Source organism: Sesamum indicum, linkage group LG2, assembly GCF_000512975.1.
Source record: "Sesamum indicum cultivar Zhongzhi No. 13 linkage group LG2, S_indicum_v1.0, whole genome shotgun sequence".
Taxonomy (NCBI): Eukaryota; Viridiplantae; Streptophyta; class Magnoliopsida; order Lamiales; family Pedaliaceae; genus Sesamum; species Sesamum indicum.
In genome coordinates, this window is record NC_026146.1 from 17691295 (window position 1) to 17703573 (window position 12279).

Genomic DNA, 12279 nt, shown 5'->3' on the forward strand with positions numbered 1-12279 from the left:
GATATAACGTCCATTACAAGAATTCAATCCAAATATTAATTAACTGTATAAATAATAACAAAAAGAAGAATTCGTATGATCGCAGTTTAGACTCCATAATATAGGAAGCTACAATCATCCTAACCCGGATGTTCCCGAAGAACTATCCGTATAATACGTTATCTACATGCTCTGTTCTGTACAAGCAATTTGCTTAATACATCTTTGGATGTTAGCACATTACTATACAACATAATTGTAATGGTCAAGCTACAACTGAGAACTGATTACTGTTTTCTTACTATTTTCTCTGTTTTCAATCGTCAATGGCGGCTCGCAGCATCTCATCTCTTGTTTCTCGCTCCCTCCCTTCGCTTTCTCGCTACGGTATATTGTTTTGTTAACACATTACATGTATTCATATGCGTATTTGTAGATTGATGTGGGTTGATTCACGAGGATGCAAAGATTGAAATTTTTGTGCTTTTATTATCCTTTTTTTTTTTTGGATTTTCCCTTTTTCGATTAAAGAAACATAAGAGATCATTACTTGGAATATGATTTTGTTGACGAGTCTTCATGGTTTTCTGGCAATCGAGCGATCTTGGTGTGAAGTTTGATATGTAGCTGATTCCCTGTAATGTTCATACAAAACTTGTTTGGTTCATCTTTGTGTATATATATATGGTGAAACAAGACTTGTAATAATGGGATCTGATCATTTGATGGCGAAATCTTACTGTTTTGATACATTAGAATGTGGTCGGGAAATGATTTGTTTGATGCTCTTTGGACATGCTGTGATCTGATACACTCACTATAGCATTTAGAGATATGGGCAAAATTGAAAATCAGGCAGTTTGATGTCCATGCAAGCATCCAATCCAAGAATGATTTATGTTTTAACTTTGTCGATTTTCGAGAGAATGTGCTCTTGATCATGACAAATTCTGAAACTTCTGTGTTGCTTGGAGTTTCAGACACTCTAGCAAACCATGTAGCATTTTAGGATGATATATGATGAGTTGATTTAATCAATTTATTTATGAAAACAATCTTGTCTAGGCAGAGGAATTTACCGGTACGGCACGACCTCAGCTCAGGAGCCAATTAAGCCACCTGTTACTGTAGAATATGATAAGCTTCTCATCAATGGGCAATTTGTTGATGCTGCATCAGGTGGTCTTTCTGCTCTCTCTCATGTGTTGCTTAGACTGTTATTTATACTCCAAATATTTGAGTTCCATCTTTCATTTGTTTGAGCTGACTCATCATGCTACTGAAACAGGGAAAACTTTCCCAACATTGGACCCCAGGAGTGGAGAGGTAATTGCACATGTTGCCGAAGGTGATACAGAAGATATAAATCGAGCAGTTGCTGCTGCACGGAAGGCGTTTGATGAAGGGCCTTGGCCTAAAATGACTGCCTATGTAACCATTTTTTCTTTTAATTATTGTGTGTGTGTGTGTGTGTGTCTGTTTTTCCTCTCCATTCTTAGATGTGTATTATTTTTACATAGAGCTAATGAACATTGCTTAATATCTGCAGGAGAGATGTCGAATAATGCTTCGTTTTGCCGATTTGGTAGAAAAGCATAATGATGAAATTGCTGCACTTGAGACTTGGGACAATGGCAAGGTTTACGAACAGTCTGCTCATATAGAAATACCAATGCTTGTTAGGCTATTTCGTTACTACGCTGGTACGTCTTAGCAGAGATGCAGAACCTGAGTAATGTGAGGAACACTTGTTTATCTAAAATGTCATCTTTTCATTTCGTCTATCTGCAGGCTGGGCGGATAAAATTCATGGGCTTACTATTCGAGCTGATGGGCCTTATAATGTTCAATCTTTGCATGAGCCAATTGGCGTAGCTGGCCAGATTATACCGTGGAACTTTCCTCTAGTGATGTTTGCTTGGAAAGTTGGCCCTGCACTGGCCTGTGGCAACACCATTGTTCTTAAAACAGCAGAGCAGACACCGTTGTCTGCTCTCCTGGTATCAAAATTATTTCTTGAGGTAATGCTGCTCCATAGACAAACTTTTCATTTTTAGTGCAATTGTCAAACCTTTTTTCCCCCAAACATCTGATGCTAATATTATACAACAATGTTGATGATAGTTGATATTGTATTTTTTATGACAGGCTGGCCTCCCTGATGGTGTTCTAAATGTTGTTTCTGGATTTGGTCCATCGGCTGGTGCCGCGCTTTGCAGCCATGTGGATGTGGACAAGGTAACACTAGCTTCAGGTTCTTATTGCATGAGTTTAATGATGGAGATTGGAAGATAATTTCTTGGATTTTCAAATGACCTGTGTGTCATGGTTGAGATTTCTAACTATTTCTAAATACTAGACTGGGTTTATGATGTAAAACAACTTGTTTCAGTAAATATGATCTTCTCATAATATACTTTTTGCAGCTTGCTTTCACTGGTTCAACAGCCACAGGCAAAATTGTTCTTGAGTTGGCAGCGAAAAGCAATCTTAAGCCAGTTACTCTGGAACTTGGGGGAAAATCACCTTTTATTGTTTGTGAGGATGCAGATGTGGACAAAGCTGTTGAGGTAGCACATTTTGCTCTATTTTTCAACCAGGTACGTCCTGTTCTCATCAGCCATTCTTATTAGGGTCGATTAGTGGGAACATGAACATCTTCACGTGATTTGGAACATCTGTACTGTAGGGACAATGCTGCTGTGCTGGTTCTAGGACATTTGTTCACGAGAAGGTTTATGATGAATTTGTGGCGAAAGCAAAGGAACGTGCCATGAAACGCAGTGTGGGTGACCCCTTCAAGACAGGCATGGAACAAGGTCCTCAGGTAAAAAACTCAAACTCCCACGTGGACAACCCGAGGCTTGAAAAACTCTTTACCTTTTTTAATCTACTTCATCACTTTAATGGAACTTTTAGTACAAACAAGAAACAAAATTTTTACCCGAGAAATACGACAAATTCTACCATATACAGCTGACGCACACCTTGCTTTAACGTCCATAAACCTTGACACAGTTATTTTATGGACACCAGATTGATGCAGAACAATTCAACAAGATCCTCAAGTATATTAAATATGGTAAGGAATGTGGTGCTACCCTCGAAACTGGTGGTGATAGATTTGGCACGAAGGGATATTACATTCAGCCAACTGTCTTCTCTAATGTGCAGGTAATCACCTCGCCGTCTTGCAGGATGATCCTTTTTGCCTTTTCCTTTACTAACGTTGCAAACTTCTTTTTAGGATGATATGCCGATTGCAAAGGATGAAATCTTTGGTCCGGTGCAAACTGTTTTGAAGTTTAAGTACGTTGCAGTTATCTTCTTATGTATATGATGTTGCAATTACAATGGTCAGTAAATCAGTTGCTATTTCCAGGGACAATGAGGAAGTGATTCGGAGGGCAAACAACAGCCCGTATGGTCTTGCTGCAGGAATATTCACTCAGGATCTTGACACTGCTAATACGCTAACACGGGCATTGAGAGTTGGGACGGTATGGGTTAATTGTTTCGATACTTTTGATGCTGCAATTCCGTTTGGTGGCTACAAAATGAGTGGAATCGGGAGGGAAAAGGGAGAATATAGTCTCAAGAACTACTTGCAAGTTAAGGCCGTCGTTACCTCTCTCAAAAACCCGGCATGGTTGTGAGACTTGGAAAAAGTTGGGCTGAGTTTCGCATGAATCAGCCGATGAAGATGATTGAAAGAATATTTCACCTTTCTACACCTAGTAATTGGGATTTTAGAAGGATTATCCATGGTAGAGTCCGAATCCCGTGTTTATGCAAGATTATGTGTTGTTTTCTCTTCAACCACCGCAGAAGTAAAGGAAATCATGATGAACTTGAGTTCTTATGTTAACGCGGTAATTTCTACATGATTGATATAAACTTTCAACTCTAATCTTTCCTTCATATGGAGATCTTGATCATACAAACTTTTATTTTTTTATGTTGCAGAAAAATCGTACAAACTTTTAGCAAAGAATAAAGAATATAAATCTACTGTTTGGCATTGCATTCTGGAGGAAGAACTTTATATCTGTTCTTGTCTTGGCAATATGAGTAAAACATGTGTTTTCTCCTAGCCCAATCCAACCCCGTCATCTGTTGGCTTGATAGCTTGGCAAACTGTTCACCGTCGACAGGGTCCAAGCTCGAAAGGGAGCTCCTTGAGCATGAAGCCCTCTGATTCAAAACGCAGCCCTCCATCTCAATTCCTCTCATTGATACCACAAAAGGCGCAAATTTGTAATTAACTGGGTATTTTCCTCCATGAGTCGCCCATTCTGATCCGTCCCAGATTGTCGTGTAAACTGACATTGGCTTTGATGGATAAACTGAGCCGATGGCGTTACCATGAACAAATTCTCTTACTGGTACGTTGTCCACCAAAAACCTGCAATATTATTCATTTAGCAATTTCAGAATGTTGAGACAAAGACAAACTCTGAGAAGGATTGTCAGAAGACAAGAACTTGATGAGCTTACACAATGTGATGATTGTTCCATAGGATGCTGTAGTTGTGGAAACCTTCGGTGGGATCAAACCAGAGGTAGAACTTCTCTTCCCTTCCAGTTCTTACACTTCCATTGCCATATATGTTAGTCTGCAGGACCCAATCCCGTCTCTTCTCGTGCCCAAGCAGTTCGATATCTATCTCATCATGGTTGTGAGGGAAAACATCGGCATTGGACAACTGAGATATAATCGAAAAACAAACAAAAATTTGCATCAGAAGTTATGAACCATGACTGCCCTCTTGATGCATAAACAGGCCTTTTGGCTTCTTATGTTTTGTCGAACGTGTTCTTTTGAACAGAACATACGATGAAAATGACTTACATAGTACGCAACAACAACTCCTGATGTAAAACCAGCAGGCAGCTTTAAGGCAGCATTGAAAAATCCATAGAAGTATTTGCTCTTGGACACCAACCCTGATCCTAGAAATCACCCAAAAAAACAGAAACAGAAGAGTGAGATGACCTACATAGGGTAGCTGTAGTTTTCCTGCAACATCAAAGGTAATTAATATTAGCCACTTAGTTTAAGTCATGGTACCTGAGGATTTGTCTAAACTTAGATCAGCGCTGGTCCCATTATTTGTGACACCAATGTTAGAGCCTCCAAACGACACGTTGTAGCTTTGAGCAACCGATACTTGACTGAAACGATCTGTTAACAGTTCGACATCGGGAGGCCTATACACAGGGCCACGCGAGTACACCTCGAGTACTAAGTTGCAGAAAATTAAGAGACTTGAAAAGAATAACTTGTTATGGAAACTTGCCATGCTAGCTTATATTAATTCAGTCAATGGAACGGACGAAATGTTTTCGGAATTCTGAGGTATTTATTTGTAGGAAAGAAGCTCAAATTTTTGTGCTTAGTTGTTTCAAGTTGCGGGCTGTCTGTATCTCCCAAGAATCACGTCTGATTCTTGATGTGGGATTCTTAGACAGTAATTACAAGTTCATGTGCACTGAGTATGACATGTTTGGATAGTCCTGCTGTTCCAGCTTCTTGATGGAGGCCGTGTTCGAAGGGCTGCAGCTCTCGACTTCCATCCAAAACTTGAAATAACTTAAATAGATAATATTTTGTGTCCGTACAAAATAGGGAAAATGCAAGTGAAATTATATTGTAAATGAACAAATTATACTCTTGTATTTTTTGAAACATAGTCATTTAACTCCTGTATTTTTTAAAATGATGCAATTTATCCCCTGTAAATTGCTAATTCTTCTTTTTTATATGGTACTAATTTGCTCATTTAAAATATCAAGAGGTAAATTATATTAAACACGTGGAAGATATATACTAATAATTGGACCAAATCTCAGCAGAAGGGAGTGTAATTATCCTTAACTTAAATATATAATATTTGTGTCAGTAGAAGATATGAAAAATGCAAGCAACTCCCCGTGATATTGCGAATGAGCAAATAATCCGCCTGTGTACTTTAATATACAACAATTTACCTCCTTTATATTTTTTAAAATGATTCAACTCCTGTAAATTTTTAATTTTTTTATAAAAGAATAATTTATTTATTTGTAATATTATAGAATAGATTGCATTAAACACGTAAAATATATATACTAATGATTCATGCACATACATCATCAGGGACAGTTTCTTGGTTGTCTGAAAAGCAAATATGAAAACCGAAATGATCATATGCATTATTGGCTCATATCTTGACTGTCCATTTTTCTGTTATCAAACAGCTGTTATATGGTAAGAAGATGGAAGCGACGGCTGCCCAATTGGACCAATTTTGCACAAACAAATGATGACTAATATTAATACACGAAACCCATAGACGCGGTTTTCACCGAAAACTTCAACTACTGATGAGTTTGGCGTATATTTCTTGTCATCATCTCTCTCACATAATTGAACTGTTTATTACATTATTTATCCTACTATCTTTAAAATTCTGCTCAACTATCATGTGGAAATGTCGAACTTTCATCATGGGTGAAGGAAATATAACAAAAAGGATTTAGGATTCGTGCATAGGATTTCTTTTTTTTAAAAAAATATAAATCACATGTACCACGTCAATACAATATAAATTTTACTAGTGACGTAATTTCATTCATTAGTTGATGCTTTTTTATATATACTCAATTCATATAAAAAGAAGGTAAATTATATTTTATCATCTGAATTATGCCTGTTTTTACACTTTGTCATTTAAAGTTATTTTTTTATCAACTTACCGTCTCAACTTTATGAAACTTGCACTTTGCCTTATATGATTATTTTTTTGCCGGACAAACATCATGTGTAGTGCACACGCGAAAAACATCACATCACATTTTTTAAGTACCATATTGTGTTGCATGTGATATTTTTTCAATCGAAAAATAGTTACATATGGCAATATGGAGATTTTACAAAATTGAGATTAAAAGAATTAAATAATATAAGTGTAAAAACGCGTATAGTTAAGAGGAGAAAGTGTAATTTAACTTAAAAAGAAAATCCATAAATTATTGTAGCTGATTTGTGATATCATCCGAAGATCTCTTGGAGTGGTGTCATTTGATGTTTTAACGTTGAAAAATCATACTCTGGAATGTGGATGCAGCTACCTTAAGAGCAAGACCAATAATGCAGATAATGTAATTATAGTGGTGAAGAAGCGTGGGGAGACATGGGATTGTGATCCTTGCCTCTGAATAAAATATGCCTATGATTCTTCTCAACTATCTTCATTACAGGTATTTATGTCGTTTCTTGTTTAATTTTTAATAATTTAAAAGTATTATCCGATTTGTTTTCTAGTACAAAACGAAAAAGAAAATGGTTAATCGAATAAATCATAATAAATAATTTTTTTTACTAATTTAATTTTTCTCGAATATTTGAAATTTACTTTTGTTTGGACAGTAACAAAAACCTTAAAAGAAATGTATTATTTTTTCTCCTCTTTCAAAGCCTAGAGTTCTTGTGTAATATGGCAAGAAAGTTGGAGATTTTATTAGAAGACATAATATTTAGTTCCATAATTGGGCCCTGGGCCTCACCAGCAAGATCTGTGAGAAACTGGCCGGGCTGGATAGATCATCCCAGTTTAAGGTCTAGGCTGGGTGGGAATGTAAATCACTCGATACGTTTTAATTCTGCTGGCCCATTCATAAATTTAAATCAATCTAAACTAATGGTGTCAGGAAATAATTATTCTTTTTTTCCTTTTGCTTATATTATTTAATGGTTTAAAACTTTGTCATGCGGATGCCTTAGGAGTCCCAATCCAAGAAAAATAACAAGATTCAGGGTCGTTTGATATACCTATCCTAACAACTCGAGACGAAGGACATAGGCCCAAAACACCCCTGGACTTGAGCCATGATCAAGATCCAACAAAGAGGATCAGCCGAAGGCCCATAAACCTAACAATCTCTCCTCTCCACATGGTGTGCAGCTGGCCCATCAATCAACCGCCTCGTCTGACCACGTCAATTTAAAGTAAGGAAGGTTTCCCTGACGGCTGAGATTTCCTGCAAATAAGGGGTCTCCCCTAACCGAAAGATACTTTTATTGGATATATCCAATTTGATTAAGATAATTTCACACTTATCCCATCACCTTAACCCATCCCCCGAGAATTTGGAAAGTGGAATAGTCCCCCAGCAGGTGGAGGCACTCCCCCTACATATAGGTTTGGTCCCTTAGGCGGGGGACGTCTCTTTTGACATTCCAAGCATTTCTTCAAGCACCCATCAAGCATTTCTCTTACAAATTCACATATTTCTTTCGATTTAATCAATATATTCCGATCCCTTATTATGTTTATTAATTTTCTTCTCTTATTTTTCGTTGAATCCAATACTAATTTAGGCGTCATAATGCTAACTTGTCTTTTTTGCAGGTTCCTTCTCTTTAGGCCCATAACCATTTCAAGCCAAGTCTGGAACGACGATCTAGATTCATTAGACTTGTATTATTTTTGCACTCTTCACTTTTTATAAGTAAAGAAAAATATTAGTACAAGACCAAATATAGATATAGTAAAATAATAATAAAAAAATCATATATGAAGAGACACACAAGAATTATATATATATATATATATATATATATATAGGAGGCAAATTACAATAGGCACTCCTGATATTTGCATAATTATAAATATATTTTTGTTGTATGAAAATTTACCAATGGTTTCTTGATATTTGATGAAATTATGTAATTTTTTATGAAGGCTTGAAATTGTCAATTTTGCACTTTTTATATTTTTTTTATTTTAAAAAATACAGAAAAACCTATATAAGGTGGATGAAAAAAATTATAAAAATATTGTCCACTTATTTCCTAAAATATCTCAATTTTTTTCTTAAAAAAATAAATAAAAATATATTTCATAGTCCACAGTGGCATTTTGCTTAGTTTATTACAAAAAATGAATGAAAAACCAACGAAAACTAACGAATTGAATTAGCTGTTTGGACCTATGTTAAAATTAAAGGATATTGAAAGCTTTTCAAACAAAAGGTTATTTATATTCATAAAATTTAAGAAAGTTTATTTAATTTCTCCTACAAAAATTAAAAAATAGTTCCGTCAAATTAAATATATCAAAGAGATAGTATGAATAATAATAATAAAGAAAATCATAATATACACATAGAACAATGCATGTATCTATGTTCCATTATTTGAGAGCTATCATTGATTGAATTAAATAAAAATAAAAATAAAACGTTAATTCCTTCTGTGATCTTTCTTTCCCATGAGTTGAGGTTCGTGATTTCAATAACACATTTAAATACAAACCACCTTCTTATCACAAACTCTAATGCCAACTAATTTGATTACTGTCATAATTAAATTGACTTGAGATTAATAATCCACTAATATTATTGACATCCTCTCATTCTGTGTTGTTTCCTTTCGTTAATCATGCACGTTTGATGCGCCATAATCCACTAATTTTCTTGCAGTTTTTGTTTTTTTGAAGAAAATTTATGGCAATTAGATTGTAAGTATTTAGAGCTTAAAATTTTCTGGACAAACAGCAACAATTAAGTAAAATTTTAGATTAAATTCAATATGTTATAAATTGTATATATTGTGTCTTGATTTATGGAAATGAAGTCGTGACAGCAGGTTCAACCCCACGGACGTTGTAATTTGGATAAATTCGATAAAATTATAAATATTTTTTTATTGTTAGAAATATTATAATATTCTTTTTGAATAAATGATTGTCTAACAAATAACTTTCTACAATTGACTGAAACGAGAGTTGTTTGTTAGACGATTGTTTATTTTAGAGGGTACTTGTAGTTTCTTAAACAATAAGAGAAATTTATAATTATAATAAATTTCAAGGGAGCACATTGATTATAATTTACCCATATAACTTTTTAAAAAGTGATTTATTTTTTATACTAAAAATCTTGTTTTTGCTTGGAAATCCACATATGTCATCAAAACCTGATTTCATAATATTTTGCCACAATTTCATTTAAAAGAGTATTTTAGAGATAAGAACAAAATTAAAGTACCTATAATATTATAAAAATGAATTTATTTCTTAGATAGTACAGTAGATCCATGCCTCTTAATTCAAACGACGCAGCGACAGCAGTGATGTCGGCTGCACCTGCACGTTCCTTCATGCACCCCTTCCCCCCACGAGCTCTACCCAAATACTCGGCGAACGTGTCGGCAGCTTATTAGTTCAGGAAAACTTCCCTGCAGCCTCCTTTTTTGAAGATCCCATTACTCTCCACATCTCCTTTAGCCACGTGTCGTAGTTCTTAACCTTTGATCTCGGTCAACGCATGCAATGACACCACGTGTCCCTTGCTACGTTATTCAACGGCGAACCTATATATATACATATATATAGCCAACTGCCACCACAAGAGCAAGAGACAAATTGTCATATACAGAAAGCTCTCAAAGTTCAAAAAGTTCCTATATAGACTTATCTCTTTGTTTCTTGTATAGTTTCTTGAAAATTTCTTCTCTTTGATACTTGTTGCTCAATGATAAACAAATCCATTGAGTTCACCCGCCGGATTTTAAATTTTCCGGCCATTCGTCCCTGTGAATCAGTTTCTTTGTCTACGCTTCTCACTTCTTTGATCAACCTAGGCCAAACAATATGTGGCTTTAAATCTAGGGCATTCTTCACAAACAAGAAAAATGCAAGAACCTCGATCCAATTGATCGAGACCCTTGTTGTTTTTCTTGAAGAAATTCGAAATGGGAGTTCAAGATTTGAGGTTTCCATGGCTTTGGGCTTGTCTGAGCTCCACTTCATCTTCCAAAAAGTTCATTACTTGTTGGAAGACTGTGCGGGAGATGATGCCAGGCTATGGATGCTGGTGAAGTCGGAGAAAGTGTCGACTCATTTTAGCGTGCTGATGAGAGCTATTGTGGTGGCTTTGGATGTTCTGCCTTTGGCGGACCTGGATGTTGCTGATGAAGTCAAAGACTTGGTGGAGTTTGTGAGAAAACAAGCGCTGAAAGCGAAGTTTGAAGTGGAAAAGGATGACAGAAGAGCCATGAGAAAGGTTCTTGGGATTATTGATCAGTTTGAAGGTGGAATTGCTCCGGAATCCAGTGATTTAGAAAGGGTTCTGGAGCATTTGGGAATCAGAAGCTGGAGTGAGTGCAATAAAGAAGTAAAATTTTTGGAGAGTGAGATTGGCCAAGAGTATTTGACTGCTGAGAAAAGGGAAGTGGGATTTCTTAGTTGTCTGATGGCTTTCATGATCTATTGCAGATGCACTCTTTTTTCGAGTGTAGACAATGCAAGAAAGGGCTCACAAAAATCTGACGGAAGGTGGAGCAGTGAGCTGCTCAGCTGTTTGAATCCTGATGATTTCAGGTGTCCGATTTCGCTGGAAATCATGACTGATCCCGTGACAATATCAACTGGGCACACGTATGATCGATCTTCAATCCTGAAATGGTTCAGGTCTGGTAACCACACCTGTCCCAAGACAGGTGAGAGGCTAGTCTGTGTGGATCTGGTTCCAAATCATGCTTTGAAGCGGCTCATCAAGCAATACTGTCATGAAAAGGGTATCCCATTTGCTGAATCGGGCACGCAAAATCGTGAATTAACAAGATCATCAGCTGGTGCAGGCAGTCTGGCAGCTGAACAGGCCATGACTCTGGTTGCCAGTTTTCTCGTTGGCAGGCTTATGGCTGGAAGAAGTGAGGAGCAGCATAAGTCCGCCTACGAGATTCGTCTTCTTACCAAAACAAGCATTTTTAACAGGTCTTGTTTGGTAGAAGCTGATGCCATCTCGCCTCTGTTGGATTTGCTTCTCTCCAGCAATCCAGGGGCACAAGAGAATGCAATGGCAGCATTGTTGAATCTCTCAAAGTACTCCAGAAGTAAGACAATCATAGTCGAAAATGGAGGATTGGACCTATTAGTCAATGTTCTGAATCGGGGACTAACGACAGAAGCTCGCCAGCATGCAGCCGGCGCATTATTCTACCTTGCTTCGGTTGAAGAGTACCGAAAAACAATAGGGAGAATCCCGGGTGCTATTCCAGGCCTAATGGACTTACTCAGGGACGGCCCTGACCGTGCAAAAAAGAATGCATTGGTCACAATTTTGGGGCTCCTTATGTACCCTGAGAATCACTGGAGGGTTCTGGCTGCTGGATCAGTCCTCTTGCTGGTTAATCTGTTGTCGTCTTCCCAACGGGAAGATCTTATAACAGATTCATTAGCAGTATTAGCAACTCTTGCAGAGAAACTTGATGGAACGATGGCTATCATAAGTGCAGGAACTTTGCCTAAAATC

At 36.8% G+C, this 12279-nt stretch overlaps 3 protein-coding genes across 3 annotated transcripts in view; 2 read left to right on the top strand and 1 right to left on the bottom strand.

Moving 5' to 3' along the window:
• On the top strand, nt 92–3889 carry LOC105156602 (aldehyde dehydrogenase family 2 member B7, mitochondrial-like). Its single transcript, XM_020692164.1, has 11 exons — nt 92–366; nt 1045–1158; nt 1268–1410; nt 1529–1682; nt 1771–2000; nt 2128–2217; nt 2406–2579; nt 2669–2806; nt 3016–3153; nt 3227–3288; nt 3362–3889. The coding sequence occupies exons 1-11, from the start codon at nt 306–308 to the stop codon at nt 3633–3635; spliced, it is 1578 nt and encodes a 525-aa protein (XP_020547823.1). The 5' UTR covers nt 92–305; the 3' UTR covers nt 3636–3889.
• LOC105156601 (probable xyloglucan endotransglucosylase/hydrolase protein 33) lies at nt 3826–5555 on the bottom strand. The gene is made up of 4 exons (XM_011072779.2): nt 5051–5555; nt 4832–4932; nt 4477–4685; nt 3826–4384 (listed from the first exon to the last, which is right to left on the bottom strand). The coding sequence occupies exons 1-4, from the start codon at nt 5280–5282 to the stop codon at nt 3988–3990; spliced, it is 939 nt and encodes a 312-aa protein (XP_011071081.1). The 5' UTR covers nt 5283–5555; the 3' UTR covers nt 3826–3987.
• The window catches only part of LOC105156769 (U-box domain-containing protein 19-like), a 2239-nt gene continuing 343 nt past the window's right edge, over nt 10384–12279 (top strand). The window contains exon 1 of the mRNA XM_020692163.1: nt 10384–12279. This exon is cut by the window's right edge and continues 343 nt beyond it. Within this exon, the coding sequence (XP_020547822.1) occupies nt 10498–12279 (1782 nt within the window). The 5' untranslated portion in view covers nt 10384–10497.